We start from the raw sequence: 26,450 nt of genomic DNA, 5'->3' as shown, positions 1-26,450 counted from the left end.
AAGGTCTTTCTCTCTCCAAGCCTAACTCTATGCCCTACACCCCCATCACTGCTTCTCATTTATAACCCTAACAATCATCCAAAAACATAAGAGAGGTGGTGAGCTATGTTAGCAGACAGATTACCTAGAAGTACTAGAGTAAGGAAATTTAGCTCAAAGAAAAGAATCTGAATCCAAGGGGGTGAGTCCAAATTTTGAATGAGAATCCTGACATCACATAGGTAATGCAACTGACTCAGGTCAGGGAGAAGATAGAATGAGAATACTGTTAGTTTAAGAGGTAGGGGAAGGGCTGGGCCATCACCTCACTCTACCTTTCATCCTGCTAAAGAGGGAAGACTTCAAATATTAGAGAAAGCCAACTTCCTCATTCTCTAGATGAGGAAACTTGGCCTCAGGAGAAGTGGTTTCCAAGGACAAATGGCTAATTAAGTGTAAGAGGTGGAGCTCAAACCCAGGGTTTCTAACACTGAGACTAATGAATGCTCTTTCTCCTATAGCAAATGGTTCTCAAACTTTCTGGTCTCAGGACCTGCTTACACTGAAAAACTACTAATGACTCCAAAGAGCTGTTGTTTATGTAGGTTTTATCTATCAATATTTACTGCTTTGGAAGTGAAAAAAAAATTTATTATGAAAATAGTTTTGATCTTGCATACACCCTGAAAGGATCTTGGGGATCCCCAGGGATCCCCAAGGGCCACACTTTGAGAATGGCCCTACTATAACATGTTGCCTCTTAGGAGTGGAGGTAAGGACTATTTGACCTCAGGGGGTTAGCCTTCAAATTGCCATGAGGAGAATTTAAGCTTGATCTCAGGAAAAACTGGCTAATAATTAGAACATTCCAATAGCAGACTGGACTGCCACCAGAGTGGGTGGGTGCCCCCTCACCAGAGGCCATCAAGCAGAGGCTGGAGGACCACTTGGTGGATATATTAGTGTCCTCATTTCTTTTGGGTGTAGGCTGGACAACATAGCCGCCAGGTCCCTCCCAACCCTTAAATTCTATGAATCTCTGATGAGCTACGTTAAAGGGACAATGGCTCAGACTTTATCTTCCTTGGGAACCTCATGAGAAAGTTTGGGATGGAGCAGTATGGGGAGTAGACAAAAGTGCCGAGCTGACCTAGCCCTTTCACTGGCCAATTAAATTTAGGGCAGAAGACTGGGTACTCATTTCATGGCCTCAAAAAATTTGAGGAAAAGTTTCATCCTCTACCTACTTTTGGATTTCAGGTTGAGCCTCTTATCAGTTTTAATTTGTCCATTCAATCAGCACTTACTATCAATTGTGTGCCAGGTATTGGGGAAACAAAGACAAATTAATTTAGTCCCAGCCCTCATGAGCTTGCCGTTCTTGGGGGAGTGGGAGAACAACACATTCACATAGATGTAAACACAAATTAAATGCAAAGTAATTTCACGAGGTGTATAAAGTTTAATGAGGTAGAGGTGCTGGAGCAAAGTTGAGTTTGGGTTCTAAGAGTCAAGGGCTTGCAAGAGGCTGATTTAGGGTTTCTGTAATGTGTATTGTTAACATTACTTATTTTGTATCCACCTGTCTTGCAGAAATGGCCAATGAGATCTCGCCTCTACGCTGGAGCCTTGGGGCCATCTGGCCTTGACCCTACTAGCAGTACTCCTGGCCAGACAATGTGGGAATCAGCAGTCAGGCCCCAAGTCCCTGAAGAGGTGGAATTCATTCCTCCCAAGCCAGTCTCACCATCTTGCAGCGGCAAATAACTTCATCTGTTTCCTTTGTGCTTGGCCCCTTAACTTAGAATGGGGCCAATGCTCTCAACCTGGCCTTACTTATCCCTTCTATGACTCTGTAGACTACTGGTCCATTTCAGGGTCTTCCTTTCAGAATCCCCAGTACACATATAACCCTTGTGAGGAATGCAGTTGGGGCCTAGGGAGCTGGCAGAGAACTTTTTGGCTGAAGGGCAACAGGGAAAGTGGAAGGGAGAAGTACCAGTACTTTATTCTTTTGAGAAATAGCTTCAAGGTGACTCGGTTACCACTGATGGGAGTGACAGCTCTGGATGCCTGTGATTGTGGTGGAGTGATGGAATCTCTTCAAAATCATCTCTCCCTCTTGCCTCTCTTACAAAGACTTTCTGAATTAACTCTCTGTGGAGCATGAGAATGGCCCCAGCCAAGCGCAAAGGTAGAGAAGACTTGGATGGCAGGTATAGCAAAATATTTAGCACCATTGGGAATTAAGGAGGGTAGGCTGTTCACTGTGATCTTGGCAAGTTCTAAACTGTAACAAGAACTAGGCACTGATCTTTTGGCCCAAGGACCACATAAGCATCACTGGGAATTATGGAAGAGTAGGAGCTAGAGGACTAGGTGGTTGTAACATAAACCAGATCTGAGATGACCAGACAGCCTTCGTTAGGCAGGCCATTCCTGGATTCACACTTCTTATCCTCCCAGATAAATGCCCCTCTTTTTGTCCTTTGCTGGGCCCTGCTGCTTTCCTCCCCCATTCCATTTCTTTCCTCTGCAAGTCATATTTACATGTAAACAAACCCCCAGCTCTTACATTTCTAATTTCCAGAGAAAAGTCCCAGCTGTCTTGTGTTTCTGCTTCAGTATCACCAGATCCTAAATGGAAAGCTGGAAGGGTCCTGAGGGGCCATCTAGTCCAACGCTCACATTTTAGAGTAGAGGAAATTAAACTCCAGGGAGGTTGTGACTGCCTGAGGTCACGTGCATCTGAGGCAGGATTTGAACCTTGCAAATCTGTGTCGGATAAATCTAGAACCAGTGCTCTTTCCACCACACATCCTACTTCCACCCAACTCTCTCAAGACTAGACTCCCTTTGCCACCCACACTTACGGGTCTGGAAACAAGGCTTCTCACTAACAGGACAAACATTGGACTCTACGGGTTCATCCCGACCCGCACTGCTGTATTTGAAATGTGGTCACTATAACCAAGAAGTTCTGTGCCCCTAAAGTATGAGGGAATGGAGCCCAAAGCCCATATGGAGGCAGTATGATTCTCTCGATCAGCCCTCAGCCTCAAACCTTGTTATCTAAGGGTCTGATGGAGGCATGGGGATGAGATGAGAGATTTCAGTCTCCTCCCAACTTGTCCTTACATAGAAACCATCACAGTCACGGGAATACTAAGAAATATTTATTTTGGTATGTAAGACAAAAGTGGCCATAGACCTGGATTCTAGGATGACGAGCAGCACAGCGACAAGTTTGGGGGTCAGGAGCACAGAAGAGAATGAGGCTAGAGGAGAAAGATCAAATTGAGGTGGGGTAGAAGAGGAAACAGGGAGGGTCTGCCCAGGATGTGGAGGAGCACTTGAGACGTGGCTGGAAGCCATGAGAAGGAGGCCTTGGCCAAGGCTGAACTCATAAATCGGCTTAGGACCAGGCTATGGGGAGCTTGGATGGAGTTGCTTCTCAGGCAGCTGCACGGGGGGGGGGAGGGAATTGGGGGCTGTAGAGTGTCCAGGTGTGGGAGGAGGGCGTGAGCACAGTGTTCCTCACTCCAAGACCATAAAAGTCCAGCTCAGATATTCTATTTTTAAAAGTCGAATAGCAATGTCTTCTTCATTGGGCTGAGATGGCTGGGAAGGGGGGTAGGGGGTTGGGTGAAGATTGTGAAGGGGGAGAAAGAAGTCTGGGAATGTATACTCCAGGGATGGATAAGGGAACAATCTTTCCAGGGTTTAATAACAGAAGAATTAGAATTAGCTAGCTTAGACTGTTCAATTGCCTATTTCTCCCTTAACTTTCTCGGTAAATACTTCTTCCTGCTCCAAGTCTCAGAGAGGCATGGACCCCTTACTTTACGTCACAAACTCTTTTTCCTGAGAGCGAAGGCAGAGATGGTAGACTTGCACCAGATCAGGGGAAGGGTGGTGGAGGGAGGCCCCTGATCTTGCCCCCACCCAGTACTTTCAGGATCTGATTGTCATACTCTCCTTTGGGGCCCAAGAGCTCTCTGAGGTGCTTAGGAATGACCCCATTAAATCTCAACAGGGGTGCCAGACAGCACCCCTCCAAGTACAGCCTGGCCCCTACAAGTTCCTGCTTACCAGAGCAAGGAAGGCCTGAGCCATGACTGACAAAGGAGAGGAAGAAAGTGTGCAAAGGAAGGCTGGGCAATGGAAGAAGCAGGGATAAAGGGAACTAGAGAAAATGGAGTTTCCCAGTGACTGCTTTTCAAGAAGAAAAGTTCCCCTGATCAAATTCTCATAGACTCAGATTTTGGTCCCAGGGTAGGCAGGCAAAGAAGGATCTGTTAGGTATGCTACACCATAAAGAGAGGTGCCTTCAGGATGGGCACAGGACAGCTGCAATAAAGAAGCTAGATGAGTCCAGGTGAAATAACTGTATTCCCCAGGGCAAATGGGTATGTGGAAAAGCCTCAACAAGAGACAGAATGACATTCAGGTGGGATGGCACAGAGCAGGAGATCAATCGGGACATGCAGTGTGAGACCATGATCAGTTAGAGGGCAGGAGGTAGCCAGCCTGGTCAGCGCTCTTTGCTTTTGATTCTGGTCAGAGCCTGCCTTGTCCCTGTTTGTTCCTGTACAGTGTGCTGGAAGCTTCCCCGACCAGTCTAACAGGCCTAATAAACCCTTTAGTTCTGATTAGCAACAGGAGCAAAACAGATGAGTTTTCCACCAGTGGGAGCTTCCGCGGATCATGGTTTCTTCAGCCTCTGTCTGGAGTTGGGGTTGGAAGGAGTGGAGGGTTTTAAGTTAAACCAGTCTCCCACAAGATTCCTTTTAATCTCCCTGAAGAAGGCCTTCCTCCCTGGGTACAATATATTGGCTCCTCTTCTGTTAGACTCCTTTCTGCTTAAGGGCATGACAAAGTCCAACAATAATCAGAAATAACAAGATGGTGAGTGACAGGAAATCATGGCTCCAGCTATTGTGTAGGGTACATCATGTGGAAAGATGGTCCTTTGGTGCATCCTGGGTCACCAGCCTCAGATATCCCTGCTGGAATAGACACAGGCTTGCTGTCGGTTTAGTGGGAGAGAGGGTTGATGTGTTTGCCTCATGGGTAGAGGGAGAATCTGAGACAATGGATTCTCTTCTACTCCCAGGTCACAGTGATGTCTCTTGTAGTATGAAGGCATGACCATGGTCCTCCTGGATGTGGCCTTGCTCAGGAATTACCACCAATTCCTCTTTCCCACAGCCGGTCAGCTTGCCATTGCTTATCTTCTCTGGTATCTTATCTGTCTCATAAGAGAGGTCCTAGAGATAAAACAGGTGTGATATAGTTAGGATGCTGGAACTGGGGAGACAAGGACCCTGGGGAAAGGTTCCAGTCCCCATTTTGTACAGGTGGGAAAATGCAAGAGATGAATCTTTCCTCTATACTGTGGGGACCAAGGATATGGCTCAAGTCAGCAATCTCCTATGAGGTCTTTAGAAAGATCTCAAACTTGTCAGAAAAGGAAGAAAAAGTTGGGGAAAAAATTAGACGAAGGAAATGGATATGGTGGGAGGGTGGTAGAGAGGACATGGAGGAGGATAAAGAACAAATGTAGAAGGGTATTTAAATACTACATGTATTACTTGGCAATAGTCCCGGCAAGGTAGACGGTTCCGACAGGAGATGGGCAGGAGGGCAAACAGCCGTGGCAACACTGGGTAAATTGTCTGAGGGTTTGGGGGCTGGCCCCTTGTTCCACCTAAAAGCCAAAGGTCCTAATTAGTCTCTCTTAGGCCCTCGGCTCTCCCCAGGCCCAAAGCAATCATTTTTTTTTTTCTAATTTATTTATTTGTAGTTTTCAACATTTACTTCCATGAGATTCTGAGTTCCAAATTTTCTCCCCATCCCTCCCCTTTGCCCCCACCATGATGGCCTACATTCTGATTCCCCCTTCACCCAATCTGTTCTCCCTTCTATTACCCCCCCATCCCCTTCCCCTTCTATTTTCCTGTAGGGTAGGGTAGATTTTAATATCCCTTTGCCTGTGTATCTCATTTCCCAGTTGCATGCAGAAACAATTTCTAACATTCATTTCTAAAACTTTGAGTTTTAAATTCTCTCCCTTCCTCCCTCCCCACCCACCCTCATTGAGAAGGCAAGCAATTCAACATAGGCTATACATGTGATATCATGCAAAACACTTCCATAATAGTCATGTTGTAAAAGACTATATTTCCCTCCATACTATCCTGGTCCCCATTTATTCTATTCTTTCCTTTGTCTCTGTCCCTCCTCAAAAGCGTCAAAGCAATCATGTCTTCATCAATGATCTATTATCCCAGTACCCTCACACATCTTAGATAAAAAGCCTGGTTATTATAGAAGAGCCAGAGAATTGGGAGTGGCTGTCCCTCCTCCCAAGTCTACTACCCTCTTTCAGAATCACTCAGGCTACCTGCTGTTCCCAAAAGCTCCTCTAATCCCTACTTCCTACTGTCCCCCATCATTGTTTCCATCTGCCCCAGCTTGGTTTCTCCTTACCAGTGAGGAAACTGACAAGCAATCCCACAACAATGACTGTGGTGGAATTGTGTGCACTGTACCATAAATAGGATAGGCTGTAGAATCGCTGCAGTCCTGTGGGCCTGAGGAGAGCAGAAGGGTAAGAGGGGAATACCAGCTTGGGGCACCACAACATTCTATGTCTTCCTCTTGTTATTCTACACCTGACACCTTAAAAGCACAGTCCTAGGCCTACCCTAGAGTGGTCCATCCTAGGATGGCCCCAGTGATCAGCAACCTGCCCCCCAACCCCATCCCACCTAAGATACAGCCTTTACTCACCTGAACACTGCTGAGGGCATCATTGTGGTCATAGTGACATCCGTAGTGTTTCTATATGAGGGGAAGCCAGTGCCATTGTGGGGAGGGAGTACTGTATTCGAGGTCATGCTGCTCACCATACTCCCGATGCCAATCCAGAAGGCCATGATGAGTCCAGCCAGCAGACCCACCACTGCACCCTACATCACATATTCCCACTTAGAATTCAGGGACTTCACCCATCCCTCCCTAGCACATGTTCCCTCCCCTCTCCACTGCCAAAACCAAGGCCCTGACCTAGCCTTTCTGTCCCTCCTCAGCCCGTTACCTCTTCATCTGGCTGCCAGGGGGACACTTACAGTTGAGTTGGCACAAGGGAAGAAAATGCCAAGGCAGAAGAGTCCAAGCAGAGGTCCTCCAACCATCCCAAAGATGCTTATTGCTGCCTGAAGAGGAAAGGATTAAACAAGAAAGATAAAGTAGCATAAATATTTAGTAGCCTCATAGATATAGGGATAAAGCTACTTCTTATTCATTCAAAATTCCCAGGATTTGGAGAGTTCTTCCTATCAATTGCTTCACATAGGGTAGAGTAAGGACTGGAGGGGATGAGGGGGGAATCTCCTTCAGACTCTTTTCTGTGGGGCTAAGCTTTCTAGCTCACAGCTTCAGGATTTAAAACTCATCCACTCCACTCAATTTACAAATAAAAAACCAAGGTTAAATACTGGAGCTGCCAAAAGAATTCTGCTTCATCAGTATAAGTGGGCCTGCTCTGTCACAGGTGAGCATGAATGGGTGACTAAGTAGAAAACACAGAAGGTCATTCCTAACTATGGGAAGCAACTCTTGGCTTGATCTCTTGTAGCCCACCCTCCCCCCACCTTCCTAAACAAACCATACCTGCTCTTTCCCACTGTATTCCTTACCTGCAGCACAGGCCCCATTAAGGAGGAGATGTAGGCCATTCCCAGACATACCAGGCCATAGACTACAGCTAGGGGAGGAGAAAGGAAGAAGACAGATGAATCCTGATATGGAAGAAGGGAGGAAGAAGCAGGACTTGTCTTCCTCTTCCTGCCTCCTTTTAAGGTTTATACTTTTATCACAGTCCCAGGTTCTCCTACCCAGGAGCCTTTTTTTTTTACCCTCCCAGGGGAGCTGAGGACTTCTCTTGCTCACACATACAAGAGCAGTTTATACTCTAAGCATCAAATGAACTATGTATTTAACTCACTAGGTAAAGAAGCCAGCGGGGCTAGGAACAAGTGCTTAACAAAAGTAAAATCACAATGGTAATGATGAATTTGGAAGTGACCAAAAAAAAATACAAAAGGGTCAATTCAATTCAATCCAACAAGCATTTATCAATCATTTACTATGTGTCAGAGCCTGAGGACACAAAGAAAACCTCAGCCTTTGTCCTCTTGCTCTCAAGAAGCTTACAAGCCAGTGGGGTGAAGGGACATGGGAACAAGGGCTTACCAAGGACCTTGGAAATCAAGGTGGCACGCTGTTCTGAGATACTGAGGAAGTGGGGTCGGATAAGATCTTCTATGGTGACTGTTGCAAGTGAATTGAAAGCTGAGGAGATAGTGCTGAAAAGCAAGACGAGGATGGAGGTTTGCTCTGGCTCCAAGGCTGAGCAGCGAGGTTTTTGCACTAAGTGGCCTGATTGGTTGTAGTGTACGGGGCTTGGGGCAAGGATGTGAAAATGTTACAGGAGAGCTGTCACCACAGTCAACAGCTTGAACACCGGCTGGTGGATCAAGGAAATGCCAACAACAGCCAGCCTTCTTTCTGGCTGGCAGAGCTCAAGGATAAATTCTGTTAAAGGGTCTTAATTTCAGGGAATGGCTTAGTGTAACAGGGAAAGCTATCCATGAAAAAAAAGGGGACACCTTCTGGAAGGCAGCCTTCCTATTTGGTCTGCATGGACAATGGAGTTTTTTGTCAAAGCTGGGAGATGCAAATAAAGCCAGGCTACAAAGTGTTCCACATACTGGGATTCCCTCTCAGGGCAAGCAGGGCCAGGTTCTCAACCTTTAGGACCCCGGAAGTAGGGCCAAGGAGCAGCATAATTTACTCTGTAGGGAAAATCAGCCAAACACCTTACCTGAGAGAACCACTGAAGAGACAGGCAACAAAGAGCCCAGGTAAGCCAGGCAGCTCCCCCAGGACCTCCATCACAAAGTACAGGACCATCTGTGGATACAGCAATGCATTCAGTGGTTTAACAGCTGTTGTGATGGGTCAAACACATGACCCACCCAACTCTTCATGGGATATTATCAGGATATCCCAGCTCAAGGCATCCAGGAAAGCCAGGTCATCCCAATCCTGGAATGCAGAAGGACTGGGGAAAGGCTGAATGTGGGGGGGGGGGGGCCATGGGAATGTTGCCTGTATGAATGTTTCACCATACTATGCCTTAATAGAATGCTTAGGAGGAGGAATGAGTTCTCGATTTAGAGGGCCTGGAGTTACGCCCCCAGCCTCACTCTGCTAGGTGCTGAGGGAGACACTAAAATGAAGAAGATAAAGTGCCTGCTCTCTCATAGGCTGGGAAGGGGAACTGGCACAGTGCCTGGTACACAGCAAGCTCTCAATACGTACACTATCCACACAGAAATGGTGCAATGGAAAAGGTCCTGGATTTGTAATCAAAAGATCTGTGCTGCCTGTCAGATTTATGGAGAACAGAAGAATTCATGACCACACAGGAGATAGAGAACACTATGAAATGCAAAATGGGTAATTTTGTTTTTGTTTTTTTTGAAACATTCTTTTTTCTTTAAGGCAATTGGGGTTAAGTGACTTGCCCAGGGTCACACAACTAGTACGTGTCAAGTGTTTGGTCTGAGGCCAGATTTAAACTGAGGTCCTCCTAACCTCAGGGCTGGTGCTCTATCCGCTGTTCCACCTAGCTGCCCCTGAAATGGGTAATTTTGATCATGTCAAATTGAACAGTTTTTGCACAAACAAAGCCAACGAAACCAAGATTAGGAGGTAAGGAGAAAACTGGGAAAGAATGTTTACAACCAGTGTCTCTGATAAGGGTCTCATTTCTAAAATATATAGAGAACTAAGTCAAATTTATAAGAATACAAGTCATTCCCCAATTGATAAATGGTCAAAGATACGAACAGGCAGTTCTCAGAGGAAGAAATTAAAGCTATCTATAGTCATACGAAAAAATGCTGTAAATCACTATTGATTAGAGAAATGCAAATCAAAACAACTCTGAGGTACCACATCACACCTATCAGGTTGGCCAACATGACAAAACAGGAAAATGATAAATGTTGGAGAAGATGTGGGAAAATTGGAACACTAATGCATTGTTGGTGGAGTTGTGAAATGATCCAACCATTTTGGAGAGCAATTTGGAACTATGCCCAAAGGGCTATAAAAATGTGCATACCGTCTGACCCAGCAATAGTATTTCTAGGGCTGTATCCCAAAGAGATCATAAAAATAGGAAAAGGACCCACACGTACAAAAATACTTATAGCAGCTCTTTCTGTGGTGGCAAAGAATTGGAAATTGAGGGGATGCCCATCAATTGGGGAATGGCTGAACAAGTTGTGGTATATGAATGTAATGGAATACTATTGTGCTATAAGAAATGAGGAGCAAGCAGACTTCAGAAAAACCTGGAAAGACTTATATGGACTGATGCTGAGTGAAGTGAGCAGAACCAGGAGAATGTTGTACACAGTAACAGCCACATTGTGTGATGACTAACTTTGATAGACTTAGTTCTTCTCAACAATGCAAGGATCTAAGACATCTTCAAGCCTCATGATGGAAAATGCTATCCACATCCAGGGAAAGAACTATGGAGTTTGAATGCAGATCAAAGCATACTATTTGCTTTTTCCCCCCTTCTGCTTTGTTTTGTTTCTTCTTTCTTGTGGTTCCTCTATTGGTTGTAATTCTTCCTTACAACATGACTAATGTGAAAGTATGTTCAATAGGAATGTATATGTAGGGGAAGGGAGTGAAAAATTTAAAACTCAAAAGCATATGGAAGTGATTATTGAAAACTAAAATAAATTAAAAAAAAAAAAGATCTGTGCTGGAATTCCAGGTTCTGCCATTTCCTAGCTATGTGACTTTGGGCAAGTTACTTAACCTCGATTTTCTTATCTGTGCTGGGGATACAAAGACAAATAAAAAAGTTCCTGCCCTCGAGGAGGAGCTTATATTCTACTGCTGTGAAAAGTGCTTTGTAAACATGAATGTGTTATGTGTCACCGTTATACTTATTATGGCAGTGCAGGACGATGCCCTACAGGAAGCTCACCTGGTCAGAGGAGACTTGAGCTTGCTCTGGTGCTAGGGGGTGGTCGAGGTCATAGACGAACATGACAAGACCGATGAGGCAGCCAACGCAGAGGACCACCTGCTGGCAGGGAAATACAGCATAGCAGGAACTGCAAGAGAAGCCAGGGTGGTAGGAGTGGGAGCGGACGTCACAGAGTGCTGGACACAACAACCCAAGTCCCCAGGAGAGTCTCAGAACAGGGACCCCACGGTTCTGGGCTGCAGCTGCCAACCATTCCAGCAGACTCCCCGAGAATCCCTCCTCTCTCGTCTTTCCCTTTTCCTTCAACTCACAGAATAGCAGTCTTTTCACTGCGGGAGCTGAGGTAGCGCTGTACCTGGGCCTGGTTTACTCCATATAAGGAGAGCATCATAAAGACTCCCCCAAAAGACAGACTCCAGAAGGTATGCCGCACAAATGGGTCTGGATTCAGGCTGCAACAGAGTGACCAATCACTTTATGAGGGGTCCCTGGATAGAGACTCCGCCCCCCTTTAAGAAGGCACTAGAGAAGGGGCAGCTAGGTGGCGCAGTAGATAGAGCTCCGACCTTGGAGTCAGGAGGATCTGAGTTCAAATCCCGCCTCAGATACTTGACACTTACTAGATGTGTGACTCTGGGCAAATCACTTAACCCGGAGTGCCTCACTAACTAACTAACTAAATAAATAAATGAATAAATGAAGAAAGAAAGAAAGCAAGCAAGCAAGCACTAGAGGAAAAACAAGACTGGGGCCAGCCTGGGGTGGTTGGGGGTGGGGGGAGGAATTGAGGGAGAACAGCTAAAGTCCAAAGCACTACACAAATACTAGAAGTGCTAAGGGGAAAATCTAGGAGGGCTGTGGAAAGTGAATGTTTCAATCAAGTAAAATAAGTCCTTCTGCTTCTCCCTAAAACCCTAAAAGTCTTGTATGTATGTGCCAGAGATGGCCCTCGGACCATACCACACTTCATTCCTCGTGTAAAATCCTGGTTCCCCATCCACTTCCAATGCCCCAAGGTCCTGCTGTTGTCTCCCTTCCTTTCTTCAGTTATCAGACTTTTTTCTTTGTCTCAGCATTCCACCCAGTGCTTCTGGATATATCTCTGAGGTCAAGTCACAAGTTCCCACATGCTACAGCTGCCTCGTTGGGAGCTAGCGAATACTCACTCAATCCCAGAGATACGGCCATGCTGTGCAGCCACATCCCAAACATGCCTCAAGCCGCCCACCTTGACAGCCCCCACGATGACAACAGCTAGCTGCCCCAGTAACATGACCACTGTCTGGAACACATCTGTCCAAATGACCGCCTTCAACCCACCCTGCAGAAGAAAAGATAGACCTTACATAGCTCTTCTCTAAAACATCTGGAATCCAAGCCTACCCACTTTCCTCCTGGTGTCATGTTGCTGGTATCCTTTCAGGATCACTTCTACCTTTGCCACCCACTCCATCCCATCCTACCCCATTCCTCAGGGCACAGGGTACTTACCAGACTAGTATAGACAGTACACACAATGCCTAAAGCCAGCACTGAGCCCCACAGATCGAAGCCTGTCACTGTAAGCAGATAACAAAGTAAAATTCTCACTGAGGGGAGGGAGGTGCCTACATACAATTTATTTTTATTAAAACACACACACACACACACAACATATGCATATATTTTTTGTTTTCACATAACCTTCAGTTTTGGAAATATATCCCTCCACTCCCTTCTGCCCTGCTCTTGTAATAGAGTAAGAAAAACAGCAGCCCAGTATATCAATACTGTCTGACAGTATGTAATATACTATACCCATAGTTCCCCCACCTCTACAAAGAAAAGGGGAGATGTATTTTCTTAATTCTTCTCTAGGGCCAGGGTTGGTTGTTATAACTGGAGTGTGCTCAGTTTTTTGTTCTTTCCTCAGACACAATATAATTCAATTCAAAAACTTTTCAAATGCAGGCTGAGAAGAACTTTGATGAAGACAGATGCTTTGATGCATGTCTGTCTAAAGTCAAAGTGAATCATTCATTAGCTTTAAAGTATTTGAATAATAACACCAAAAGCTGTTTATTAACCAATTTAGATTGAGTAGTGATAAATTAACAAACTTCTAGTTACCCAAACAGTTATTTCTTACATACAGACTAGTCCAAAGAGCCTGGAAAGTGACACACCTTCCCTTTCTACACTAATTCTTATTTGGAAAGCTCTAACCTCCCTCATTTCTTGGGCATCCTGCCAGTCCTATATAGGAGCCTTGACTCTTTACCTGCATTGAGTGCCAAGGCTGGGGCATAAAGAACAACACCCATGTAGATCACCTGTTGGGGGAAGGAGGAAAGAGGAAGACAGAAAAGGGGAGAGAGTCAGAGAGGGAATAAGAAAGAGTGGGAAGGGGAGAGAGAGCTATATTTCAGCTCCAATATTCCACATTGCTCCCTTGTACCCAAGTATACTTCTTTTTCTCTATGTCTTCTTCTAGCCCTTGACTTGTCCCTACAAACCCTGTGGTGGGCTTAAGGTTTCAGAGTTTAGGGCAACAGTGATATCTGTTTATTTATCTGTGTGTGTGTGTGTGTGTGTGTGTGTACACATCCTTTGTGCCAGTGGAGGCAAATGAGGGCAAGATTATGTTAATTTCCTATGTATTCCTCTTTGCCTCATTTATTTCCTATCCTCTTTTTAAAAAAATTATTGATGCTCTTAAAAAAAATCACTGTGATATTACTCCAATAACTCCAAATAACAGGACCCTTCCTCGTAACAAAACATAGTAAAGTAAAACAAATGAATACGTTGGCCAGATCTGAAAAACATATGCCTTATTCTGTACCTAATTTCCTATCTTTTTCCTACTTACCATCTGAAAGATGAAGGTTAGGGTTCCACACAGTCGCACAACCTTAGTGAATCGAAGCTCCAGGTACTAAAATATGGCAGGGTGAAAAGAATCATGTCAAAGTCTAGGTCTCCCTACCTTATCCTGAGCCCCATATCTCTGATATCATATTGTTTATGGAGGTACAGAGGGCAAGGAGTAGGAGGGCAAATCTTAGTTCCATCACAGACCAGAGTTTGGGAATTCGACCCTATCCCTTTTTCTTTTTCAACCTCTGCTCTTATGGGATAGAAAAAACTCCGGGATATATGAGTCTGAAAGCCCACCACTGTTTCTTCTCCCTTCCTCCTCATCCCTGTATAGTCTTCCCTTTCCACTTACCTCATAAGCACTGGAGATATTCAGTCGGTAGAAGATGGGTATGAAGATATGGGCAGGCACCAGCAGACCTAGGAAGTAGGAGCAGCCTAGGAACCAATACTCAGTGCCAGAACGGTAGATCTCCCCAGGGACTCCTAGGAGGGCCACAGCTGACTGAAAGGTGGCAAGTAGAGATAGTGCCACAGGTAGGGAGCCCATGCTACGGTCAGCCAACAGGAACTGGCGGACTGTGTCCTGGCCCCTGCCTCGACGTGCATAGAACAGCCCAATCGCAAGCGATACCACCAACAACAGTATACACACTCCATAGTCCACAAGAGTGAAGCGGGAAGGCGTTGTTGGAGGGGTTGCCGTTGAAAGGGTTATGGTGGATGGACTTACCCCCGAAGAGAATTCTCTGATGCCCATGCCCTGTACCTAGGTATCCCTCACAGATCCTGCAATGCTCTCCAGTCGTGCAAGCAAAAGATGAATTTCAACTACAACCTGGTGCCCAATTACTCTCCTCACTGTTCTCCTCCTCTGCCAGGGGGCATGGTAGAAGCCAAGCTGTCAAAGGAATCAGGGAATCCTGTCAAGGGAACTGATACCAAGTCAGAGCCAGATTCCTCCTACTCTCACATCCACTTCCCATGGTGCTTCCCATGCCTGAAGCCAGCCAATTCAGCCTTGGACTACAGAAGGATCTGAAAGCAGACACATATGTCTCCAGTATACATTAGGGAAGGATGGAGTAGGGCAGAAAGCCAGCACAGAGATAGGAGAGGAGACATCAAGGCCTGGCTAGAGTCTATGGATCTGTTCAAATTCAAAACCCTTAGGATCACCACCCCAATAACCAGACAAAAGTCAACACAACACAGAACCAATAACTACAGTTCACCAAGCCAGTACAGCCCAGTCTGGTGCCAGAGCCCAGCAGGGAATAGGAATGTAAGATTAATCATGTTGTTACAATCAGTACTTCTGGTCACGAGCTCCCAAACTCTCCTTGTCCTTCTTGGCATTTCTGTTGTCTCTTCTCAGTGCCCTCCTGAAGCAATCCCAATGTCCTATCAATTCTCTGCTGAGATTCTCCTGAGGCTATGACAAATGCTATTCTTTACATCCCATTACAAACAACATCCAATAATCCCCTCCAAACCCTCCCCAGAACTATTCCTCTAGCAGAAACACCCAAGAATACCCGTGAAGCTGTGGGGCTCAGAATTAGAGAAGGAAAGAAGATCAAGGGAAAGTAAACAGTACAGTGACCTGGGGTAGACACACCTGGAGATGAGATCCCTCTACAGAAGCTGCACTAGGCTGGTTAAGTGGCCAGAGTTGTCAAGCTTCCTAGAGGAAGAGCTCTACTAGGGACTTACAGTCCCAATCTTTTAAGTAGCTGAGGTGGGGCCAGGGATGAGGGCGTGAACAAATTCCTGTAACTAATGATTAAGTTCCATTACACCCTTTCATGGAATAGATCGTAAAGCTTCAATTCTCCCAATACCTGGGGAGCAGTAACCGTGTGGCCACAAAATTAAACCAAGATTGGAGAGGCCTAGGAGTGGGTGAATTGCGGAAGGAATGCCAGGGCTTCAGAAACATTCCTAGAGAGCTTAGACTTCTCATGGGGCACCACTTGGCACTGTGCCAAAGGGGCCTGGTGGTAGTGGAATAGGCCAAAGGAAAAGGTCCTTCTTGAATTCCACAGGCTATGCCAGGCTGCTGTCAGCATCAGGAGCTCTGACTCTGGAAACTTACATGTCAGCTCCAGGGGAGAACATAAACAATTTAGGGGAAATAAATGACAGTCAATACCACATATTCTGAACGTAGGACAGGGGAGAAATGTGAGAGAGATGAGAGCAGTACAACAAAGAAGGAAACAAGGAAAGAGCTAGAACTCTTCAGGGAAGCTGAGAAGTGCTCTTGCTGCTACTCCGACCTTCTAACTTCTACTGCCAGAATCAGGGAATAGGCAGCCAGTCACCCTAGAAACAGAGTTTAGCTTTCAAGCAATCTAGAGACTGATTAACATACTTTGTGTTTCTCTCCCTCCCCAGCCTAATCCTCCCCTTTGGGATTTCCTTCTTCTCCCTAAGAAGACAGTCAGGCTTTCCTGCCACAAAGATCACAGGTATAAGTCTAGGCAGAGCCTGACTTTACAAAGTTTGCCCTGACCTGTGAACCTCCTAAAAGCAAGGTGAAAGGCGACTCACATCTGGTGGATCTGAGGAATCACACGCTTTTGCATTATCATAAGCCCTGTTCTTCCCAACTGCTTCTGATTGGACTCTACCTACCATTGGACACAAAGATGTCCTTGATATTATTGCAACATTCTGTGTTTCCTCCCTCCCTCACTCTTCCTCAGCATTATAGTGGGGGTGGAGTTGATCATAACTGTGGCAAAAATAAGATGAAAGATGGCTGATGGGTAGTTGAATGTCCTATGAATCACGTGACTTGGAATCTAGTTCCAGCCCTACCACTAAGTGATGAACTTTGGGCAAATTACTTTATCTCACAAGGCCTCAGTTTCCTCATATATAAAACGAGGAAGGTCTAGTAGTATGTGCTTCTGCGTAGGCAAATGCTTGGACTGCTAGATTACTAGATGCTCTTCCCAAATGTGTATTAGGCTTTAAAAAGCTAGGAAATTCTGTCCTAAAAACTAGAGATGGAGAACCCTAACAGGTAGGGCCAGTTTCACAAGTAGGGTGAATATAAGCGTGAAGACACAAGGGACACAATGTCTTGCTCTAAAATATTTCCTCCAATCCTTGTCACCATGTGCCTGACATTTCTTTAGGATTAAAAAAAAAAAGGATTTTCATTTTTCAAGAATCCTCTTTTAAAATTCAGATACCACCAATGTCTTAGAAATAAACTGTTGTAAGCTAGCTGAGGCCTTGTTCCATGAGAGAGATGAAAGACAGATGCCCTTGGCAGGCAGGTAACCGAAGCACTGACCTCTAGTCTCACATCTCCAATTGCCTCTTGAATACCTCAAACTGAATGTCCCACAGATATCTTAAACTCAACCTATTCAACATGAACTTATATTTATCTTTTTCTCCAAGCCTTCCCTTCTTCCTAACTTTCCTATTACTGTTAAGTAATTACTGCCTATTAGTGCCTGACACAAATCTCCCAGTTCCTCCTCCACTTAGCTATCAAAATGATCTTAATGTGCAGGTCCGACCATATCACCTCCCTATTCAATAAACTCCAGTGGCTCTCTATTACCTCCAGAATCAAAAAGTGCTTACTATGTGTCAGGCATTGTACTAATTTACAATTTACTATTTCATTTGATCCTCAGAACAACCCTGGGAGGCAGGTGGTATTATTATCCCCATTTTACAGATGAGTAAAGTGAGGCAAACGGGGGGGGGGGGGACATGATTTGCCCAAGATGATAGCTAATAAATAAATGTCTGAGGCTGGATATGAATGCAGGTCTTCCTAACTTCAAGGCCTAGCACTCTATCCACTGTGCCACCTACCTACCTGCAAATCCAATTTGGCTTTTAAAACCAGTCATAATTTAGCCCCTTCCTATCTTTCCTACCTTCTTATATATACCTTACTCCCTTCCATGTACTCTGTGATCCAGTGACACTAGATTCTTTGCTGTTCCTTGAACAAGCATACCATATCCTGAGTGTATTTTCATTGGCTGTTCCCTATGCCTAGAATTCTCTCTTCTCATCTCTATCTCCTGGTGTTCCTGGATTCTGTCAAGTGCCAGCTAAATCCCATTTACTGTAAAAAGTTTTTCCTATCTACCACTCCCCTCCTTAATGCAAGTGCCTCCTTCTCCGTGATTACATCAAATTTATTCTGTATACAGCTTTTTGTACATAGTTTTCAGGTTGTCTCCCCTATTAACTATGAGCACCTTAAGAGCAAGGAATGTTTGGGTTTTTTGGATTTTTTTTTTGCTTTTCTTTATATTCCTAGTGCTTAGCACAGAGCTTAACTAGGTGCTTAATAAATAAATGCTTGTTGACTGACTGTGTTGTCAAAAGGTACTCAAACAAATCATCTTAATCACAATTTTGTCAAACATCCTACTGCCTGATTACTCCTTTCTGAGCAAGAAACTGCCAAAAGTCCTTTGAAAGGTCAGTGTCTTCATCTTCTCCTCCCTACATTCTCATCTCCCTAACATAGCCCCCCCCCCCATTCTCTTTTACAGGTTTTAGAGTTGGCATATACAGTAGAGAACAACTAATCCAACCCCCTTCATTTTACTAAAGAAATAGAGACCCAAAGATTAGTGGTTTGCTCAAGGTCACAAAATCAGCAAAGCTGGGAATACAGCCCAGGCCATGACTTGGGCTGTGTATGGTGTCCCCAACTGCTTTACCTCCTTTGCTTATGCCAGTGCTAAGAAGCCCCCTCCATCTCTTTCCAGCTCTTCATCATTTACTTTTCTGTGATTAAAGAAAGGGCAGATCTGGACATCCAACGATCTTCTCTTGACCTTTCCTCGGCAGCTCCTCTTTCCTTTCGGCATAGCCGTCTTCATTTCTACCTCTCCCTCCAACTGCTCCCACCACCACCACCACCACCGAGTCCTCTCCTCTTCCTTCTTTCTCTATCGCTCACTTACTCACCCACCCTTTCTCTCTTTCCCTCCCTCTCTCTTCCGATCGAAATCTCTAGGTGGGGGAGAGTTCTCGTCTCCGGGAAGCAAGCTCGAGCCATTCTCTCCCCCACAGAGGGCACTGAACACGGATTTTGCAAAAAGAACCCTTCCCAAAAATGTTAAAAAATAAAAATAATTAAAAAAAGAACCCTCCCCCTACCTAATCCCAAGGTTGGGATGCTCGGTCCTTCTTCCTTCTTTCTTCTCCGTCCACTGCTTACCTTTGTCCGGTAGATTCTTTACTTCCTTGCCTCTAAGTCATAATTATCCTGGCTCGGAGCAGAGATGATATCTCTACCTCTTCAGACCCGCCCCCACCGCACCCCAGCTTGCCCCACCGGCAGCTACCTCCAGCGCAGTACTGCCACCTCCAGCACACGTGGGTTCTCTGGCCTCCGAGCCGGGAGCGCGCGGACTGATGACGGCCTGCCCTGCCTCCGAAGCTGCGCCTCCTCATTGGAGCAAATGCGGCCCACGGAGGCTACGCCCACCATGTTAACTGAGGGCACGTACGAGCGGGAAGTCGAGTTGGCGCCGAAGAAGCGACCAGGGGATTGCGGGTCAGGGAGCACCTGGATCTGCTGAAAGAACTGGCTGGGGTTCCAGACAGAGATGGCGGAGGAAAGGACGTCTGCCCCCCCGAGGGACCCGGGAAAGGAAACCCTAAAAAAACCGTCGAGCGACTCAAGAGCTGGGGGCGGAAAGGGCACGCTCGCCAGCAAAGAAAGAACATCTCCTAAAGCCCTCGGGGCGCTGGCGAAAGTTAGCCCACAGAGACCAGTCGACTGCTTGGGATGGGGGTGGGGAGCAAACGTCACGGCGACGCGCTCGCGTAGTCTCCGACACGTGATGACCGACGTCACGCGCTAAGGGAAGAGGGAGAAAAAATGGCTCCCGCGGGCCTCGGCCAGTCTGTGGGCTGGTTGTCCAGAGCTATACCCCTTCTCCTGGCTCTGAGCGCTGGAAGGGCCCCGGCGCTGCCCGAGGTACTGAAGAGGGAGTCGGTGGGGTCTGGGAGGTGGGGAAAGGGGGTGATTGGCCCGGGTCTTGCCTGGCCACCACTAGCGCTGCTCTCCTCCTCAGGTTCGAGGCAGACGGCCGGAGTTGGGGCCAGCCAGAGGCGCCGGGCCCTGGCCGCCCTCCGGGCACCCTCTCCAGAACCCACCCCCGCCCCGTGTCCTCGCACACATGACCTAAAGTGTTAGTAAAGGATCAGGCTAAGGATTCCGCGGAAGTAGTCAAGGGGCTGATGTGTGTGTAGGACTACAGGATAATTATCGTATGGGGGAGCACCTCATAAAATTTTAGGTCGGAACCCCGGCCTGGGGGGGGGGGGTTCATCCAGGTCGGATCTCCCAATGTGGAAACCCCCTCAAACGATGCAGATGGGCAGCTTCAGAGTTTGAGAGCTCTGTGGGGGTAGAGAATGAAGGGACTTACCCCAGGGTCACATATCCAATACGTCAGAAGCAGAACTTGAACCCAGGTTTTAGAGCCATGCTCTTAAAGGTCAGTTTAAATGTCTGTTACTGTTTGTACAATTAGTCATAAATGTCAGCTACTATAATTACTTAGTTATAAGGGAGCCTGGAACTGGAAGTCAGAATATGATCATTTATGTTGTGAAACTCTTTATAAATAGTATCTCATTTTATTCTCACAAAAACCTGGCTGGCAGATGCTATTGTTATCACCATTTCATAGATGATGAAACTGAGACAGGTCAAGTGACATGCCCAGGGTCACATAGATAGTAAATGTCTAAGGCCAGTATTTGACTTCAGGTCTAACAGACTTGGGATCTCCTGCTCTATCCACTGCGTTATCTAGCTGTCTCAAGTCACTCACACTTAAGTAGCTGTGTGATCTTGGACAAGTCACTTTTCCTCTTTAGCTCTTAAGATCTTAGATGTAGAACTAGAAGGGACCTCAGAATCCATGTAGTCCAACTCCTTCATTTTACAGATGAGGAAACTGAGGTCCAGGGACTTAAGAGATAGGTTTTGAACTTGAGTCCTTGGACTGCAGAGGCAATGCTCTTTCTAATGTATACTGTATTGCCTGGAGAGGAACAGATATTTAAGTGACTTACTCAGAGTCACATCCAGGATATCTCTGGTCCCCAGTAAATCTGAGGTTGGAGGAAATGATCTCCAAAAATCGATTTCTAACATTCTGTGAGTCTGAGCTAGCTAACACAGCTGTTACTAGTTTAACATTTCCTAAAATGTCACTTCCTTTACCTTTTTGTCATTTTAAGAGTCAACTCATATCCTCCATGACCAAATGCCTGCCTGTAATGCAGATCTAAAACTGTAAGATGTTGCCAGTGTTGAGTTCTTGTAAAAATCTTTCATGTCTCTCCAAATCAATATGACAGGTTTGCATGAATAAATTATTGTATTTATATATATATAAATGCTTTTGAATGGTGATCTGCAAGGGGCTTTTCCTCATAGATTCAGGTTGGGAAAGAATGGAGAGTAGCAGCTGAAAGGATATTATCTGATGAAAGAATTGATACCTAACACAAAAGAAAGTAATACATTTTTCTTCAGACCAGACTATAGGAGGAGTGGGTAGAACCTCTTTCAAAGAATCTGGTGTATGAGTTTAACTTTCCTATGTTGGGTGAAAAGATAATGCAATCTCATCATCTGTTTGTAAGGTAGGAATGTGCCCCTTTATAAGGTAAGAATTTGGTGGTCAGTTAGCACTACTCTGACCATTTCTTTTTCTTGTCTGTTCCTGACCTTACATGTCCTCAAGGTATGCAAATATTGTCCAGGGCCTGCACATGACACATCAGAGGTTGACCATTACTGTAAGCAGAGACAAGAATTAAAACTGAGGGCACGTTGCTGTCTGACCAAACAGGGCACCATTGTGGGGTAAGGAAGAGGAATGGGCTGTGTGATTAAATACAACTGTATGGTTTGAAACTTCATCTTTGATTCCCAAATTACAAACTTACAGACACATGGTCCTTATATTTTTTAATCCTTATGCCATTTTGGAGGGAAAGCCCTAGGGACCACCTGTCCCATTTGACTCTACATAGCTACTGCACAAAAAAAAGTATCACATACCTTTTGCCTAGCTAGATAGTTGTTGTTTAGTCATTTCAGTCTTGTCTGTTTTCTTGGCAGAGATACTAGAGTGGTTTGCCATTTCCTTCTCCAACTCATTTTACAGATGAGGAAACTGAGGCAAACAAGGTTAAGTGACTTACCAAAGGTTACACAGCTAGAAAGTGTCTGAGGCCAGCTTTGAACTCAGGAAAATGAGTCTTTGTGACTCCAGGCCTGCCACTCTATTCACTTCGCCACCTAGCAGTCCTGCAGACAATACTTGCTGTTAAACTTGTAAAAGTACAACCATTTGCCATTATTTCCTTTGTTTTGACATTGAAGCTAACATTGGGTGTGAAACAGAAAGGACCATATGTCTCAAGTGCAGAAATGTATCCTTCTTTGAATGTATTACAAAATGTCTCTGTACCCTTCAGCTGAACATAAATCAATAATTGATTTGAGTTCAGTTATATGACTATGCATTCTGCATTATATATTTGAAGTTGAGCTGTTTTTTGTTTTGTCCAATGACTGTTAACTATTTTGACCCATAAACATGTTTTTCACATCTTTCTTTGTTCCTAAAATAATTTAAGATAAGTTGTTTTGAAAATTTCAACAATAGCAATTTCTCTTGTGTTTTTTTTTCACTAGAGTACCAATAAATGTATTTTTTTAAGGATAAAATATTGTTACATATGTGTCTCCAATTATTTGCTAAACTTTTCATGGATTTGCTTCAAAACACAGTCTAAAGGTATCCTTCTAATCATTTTGACTCCTCTCTCTACTTTGTCCCCAGTATGTCACCAAGTCCATTCTGTCTTCATTCTGTCTCTTATCTGTTTCAGTCTATTACTCTCCATTCCCACTATCATCATCATAATCTAGCCTTGAATGCATGTATTTTTATTGTCTGCTAATTGGTCTTCCTTCTTTTAATCTTTCTGTCCTCTGAATTGTTTATTTTGTTGCCAGGTCAACCATGAGATTCCCCATGCCAACAGAATAAAGCATAAACTCTTGAGAGTGGCATTCTTCTGGACATAAGTTTTCTGACAACAGCTCTGTGATATGAATCTGGAGCAAGATTCACTGATTTCCAAGCACATTCTCAACTCCTTGCTCATGCTTTTCTTTCTTCCCATAATATTGTGCATACTTTTCTATATCCATCCTAGCCAGTCTTATCTCTCTCATAAAGCTTTCAGAGATCATTGTAGCCCATCCTGATCCCTCTCTCTGATCTTCTGTAGCTTTATAACACATGATATCAGATACTTCCTTGTGACATTGTTATATTGTTCTTAAACTCCCAAGTAATTTTTGTAATTGTTTTTTTGTGTCTTGTTCTTGTCTTCTCCCTCCAACAGCTTGTAGGCTCCTTGAGGTCAGGGATCTTTGTTTACATCTACCAGTGTAATAGTGCATAGTACTGTTACATAGTAATGCACAGCACTTGGCAGCTCTCAATACATATTTGTTGAATTAAATATAAGAGGGAAAACAAGACTAAAGCACAGTCTCAAACCCTGAGGATTTTGAAGTTTAGTTTCGTGGACATTCACATCTGTACTTGAGGGGAAAAAAAAACTTATGTTTTTATATAACTTGCATTTTGTATCATCCTGTAATGAGTCACTAGTGATCTGGTGACAGATTTGAGACACTTTCTAGATAAGAAGCACAGAATTCTCTCCTTATTTCCTAATAGGCATAAATAATTCTGACAGGTTGGTCCCAGACAGGCAAAGATTAAGATGGAGCGCAGCACCTCTGGTGTGCTATCTATGCAGCTGGTCTACAATAAATGATGGCTGGCTGGAAAAGGAGACAGAAAGACAGGTGGCAAAACAGTCCTGCTGGTGGGAAGAAGTGGTGGATGGGGCAGGAGGGACAAGATTGCACTGACCTTCTCTTCTTACAGACTAGATCTTCAGAACTGTTCCCTGAAAGAACTGGACACATTCCTTGCTGAGGCACATTCTGCCATTGTTCTGTAAGTGCTCTCAGGTCCCTCGCTCTCAGAGGACATAAGTATACAGGGGTGAAGAGCTGGGTCACTAGGGAGGGAGCCCTTCCAGGAGAAATGTAGGGGTCCTTACTTGGACAGTCCTGGATGAACAATGGGTGCTGAGAGAAATAAAAGTGTGTGACAATTAAAAAGGTTCAAGAGACATAGTTTTTTGGGTAATTTAATCATTTTATTAATAAAGCCAGCAGTTTATTAACAAAAGGATGGTCAACTGGCTGTTTTTCTTAGACCAAAGACCCCTAATGGTGGTGGGGTCATAGTTTATATGCCTTTCGAAGTTTCCTGAGGGATGCCTAATCACCTCTGATTTGTTAACATAGTGTTAGGTTGGAGAGCTTAGGTTAGGGAAGTGGGCTGTCTTGGGTTATGTGACTGATATCACCCTTAGTCAAACAGACATCAATTTATATATTACTTGTCTTGATAATAGGGAGAATCAACATTTTCCCAGGCCTGTCTGAGCAAACACAATGAGCCGGAATACACCCATTAGCCAAAACTTAGAATTTCTTGCTTTTTTTTTTTTTTGAAAGAATTTCTTTTACTATCTGATTAGATCTTGACCTGAGTAAATCTCTAAGAGAGACTTCCCACACTGATTGATTTCTGGATGAGGAAGTAGAAAAAGGGAAAAATCTTGGTCCTAATACAATAATTAGTTATTAGATATAAGAGAAATATTCATTTCTCACAAATGGAATCGGGGAGCTTCCCTAGGTAAGGCATCATAACAGTGGGTATTTTTGATTTGCAGGGACCTACAAGCAAACCCCTTCCTGAATATATCTACCTCAGTCTTCCGTAATTTCACTGAGCTCCAGACACTGTGAGTAGAGTGAAGTAGGAAACATAATGAGATCCGCAACATCTGATTGCATGGTATGACAATTATATGTTATGTTCAGGGTGCTGCCATTGAAAATTGACTGTCCTGGAGGTTTTTATGCCTGGGATAATATCACCTGTGGCAAGGACAGCTGTATCTGCCATAAGCAAAGAAATCAGTGCAATAATACTGTGGAACCAGGTATGATTTTTCACTTCCATGCTTCTAGGAACTGCTTCACTTCCCTTAGACTCTACCCTTTGAATAAGGGAAAAGTAGTCCCTGATTTAATTAGCATCCAAGTTTTCAAGAGCTTTCTTATATTCCACAGACCCTCCCACTCTATGTAGATAAAGGACATAATCAGTTTTATCCTTGCTATTGTTGCTACTGGGCCTGGAAAGCAGTTTGAAGGATTTGGGGTTGGAGCAGAAGGATGGGTAGCCTCCACTACTAATGAATCTGTCCTGTCGTTAATGCACTATAGTTTCTCTCCTGCCACAGCTTTGTGCCCCGAGAATGCATATTGCGTCCCTGATGGCCCAGGCCTCTTCCAGTGTCTTTGTACTAGTGGCTTCCATGGCTACAAGTGTCTACGTGAGGTGAAGAGTGGGGATATGAACCCAGGCTTGGAATGAGAAAATTTACTGACCAGTAGGCAACCAGAGGGTGTAGGCTGTGGGAAGTGGGTTTGGGACCTGGAGTAGTTTGGAATCAACTGCATGAAGAGGGAACCTCCAGGGAGAACTGCTGTTTAGGGAGGTGTGCTTGGGTGGAGGGGGAATGACGAAATAGACCTCTCTGAAAGGCTCTGCTGACACTTGTTCCTCACGGCATATTACTTACAGGGTTCCTTCCCGCTCCTCATGTTCTCTGGCATCCTGGGCACTATCACATTTTGCATATCCATCTTGCTTTGGGGGACCCAGCTTCGAAAAATCAAAGCCTCCTGAACCACCTTTCCTTGGACCTAAAAATCGAATAAGCTCTTATGTGGGCGCAACCCAGGAGTGTTCTTGCACCAGTCAGGCCTTGATCGGGAGTGCAGAGAAGTAGGGGGTGGAGAGAGCTGGAATCTACAGGTGGTCTGGCTGGTTCTAGACCGGGCTTTAAGTTAGAAGTGTCTGTAAGGGATGTTTGCTCCTAATAAAAAAATCCCCTTTTTAAGAAAAGGTGCTCTGCGTGTTTGTGTGTGTAAGAAAATTACTCCCCTCCGGCTCTTCCTAAAGCCGAAAGCGGGCCCGCTAGTCCCGGGTGGGTTAAGGCCGGCGATCTCTCCCGGACCAGAGCTGATTTGGTGATGCAACGTCACATCACTCGGCCACGCCTCCTTTACGTCCGCTCGGCCCCGCCCCTGACGTGGTTTGGTGGCGCCGTCTGAGCCACGGCTCCCGCCACCAGAGAGTGAGACGCGGAGCATACACCGGTTCGGACACCTCCGCAGTCGTGGGCCACGTGGACGCCCCGGCGCGCCGCCCCGTTTCGCTGCTTCGCTCCGCACGTGGTCCCCGCCCGGCCGCCCCTGCGCTCTCCCAGGTGGCACGGCCCCGGCTCCGGCTCCGGCTCCGGCTCCGGCTCCGGCTCCGGCTCCGGCTCC

General features: G+C 45.3%; 3 protein-coding genes across 6 annotated transcripts in view; 2 read left to right on the top strand and 1 right to left on the bottom strand.

The window, feature by feature from the left end:
* The window catches only part of TCF23 (transcription factor 23), a 4,481-nt gene extending 2,380 nt beyond the window's left edge, over window positions 1–2,101 (top strand). The window contains exon 3 of the mRNA XM_027850304.1: window positions 1,573–2,101. Coding sequence (XP_027706105.1) covers window positions 1,573–1,746 — 174 coding nt within the window. The 3' untranslated portion in view covers window positions 1,747–2,101. The remainder of the gene's footprint in view (window positions 1–1,572) is intronic.
* Window positions 2,102–4,352: 2,251 nt separating this feature from the next.
* SLC5A6 (solute carrier family 5 member 6) lies at window positions 4,353–19,343 on the bottom strand. 4 transcript variants are annotated; one of them, XM_027850569.1, is made up of 16 exons: window positions 19,267–19,343; window positions 14,277–14,825; window positions 13,917–13,982; window positions 13,326–13,377; window positions 12,557–12,624; window positions 12,232–12,386; window positions 11,377–11,517; window positions 11,063–11,192; window positions 8,870–8,958; window positions 8,239–8,351; window positions 7,683–7,750; window positions 7,113–7,199; window positions 6,775–6,953; window positions 6,472–6,575; window positions 5,574–5,689; window positions 4,353–5,249 (listed from the first exon to the last, which is right to left on the bottom strand). In XM_027850569.1, exons 2-16 carry the CDS (start codon window positions 14,682–14,684, stop codon window positions 5,097–5,099), a joined length of 1,929 nt encoding a protein of 642 aa, XP_027706370.1. In that variant the 5' UTR covers window positions 14,685–14,825; window positions 19,267–19,343; the 3' UTR covers window positions 4,353–5,096. The 4 variants fall into 4 exon arrangements, with proteins under 4 accessions (XP_027706370.1, XP_027706369.1, XP_027706368.1 ...); XM_027850568.1 differs by lacking the exon at window positions 19,267–19,343 and adding an exon at window positions 19,079–19,256; XM_027850567.1 differs by lacking the exon at window positions 19,267–19,343 and adding an exon at window positions 19,140–19,256.
* Window positions 19,344–19,750: 407 nt separating this feature from the next.
* ATRAID (all-trans retinoic acid induced differentiation factor) lies at window positions 19,751–25,904 on the top strand. The gene is made up of 7 exons (XM_027850290.1): window positions 19,751–19,904; window positions 21,688–21,809; window positions 23,920–23,991; window positions 24,782–24,853; window positions 24,933–25,054; window positions 25,358–25,455; window positions 25,702–25,904. The coding sequence occupies exons 1-7, from the start codon at window positions 19,806–19,808 to the stop codon at window positions 25,804–25,806; spliced, it is 690 nt and encodes a 229-aa protein (XP_027706091.1). The 5' UTR covers window positions 19,751–19,805; the 3' UTR covers window positions 25,807–25,904.
* Window positions 25,905–26,450: the final 546 nt, after the last annotated feature.

This window comes from Vombatus ursinus, unplaced genomic scaffold (assembly GCF_900497805.2).
Source record: "Vombatus ursinus unplaced genomic scaffold, bare-nosed wombat genome assembly UNPS02009062.1, whole genome shotgun sequence".
Taxonomy (NCBI): domain Eukaryota; kingdom Metazoa; phylum Chordata; class Mammalia; order Diprotodontia; family Vombatidae; genus Vombatus; species Vombatus ursinus.
Note: the sequence above shows the minus strand (reverse complement) of the source record. Positions and strands in the feature narration are given on the sequence as shown.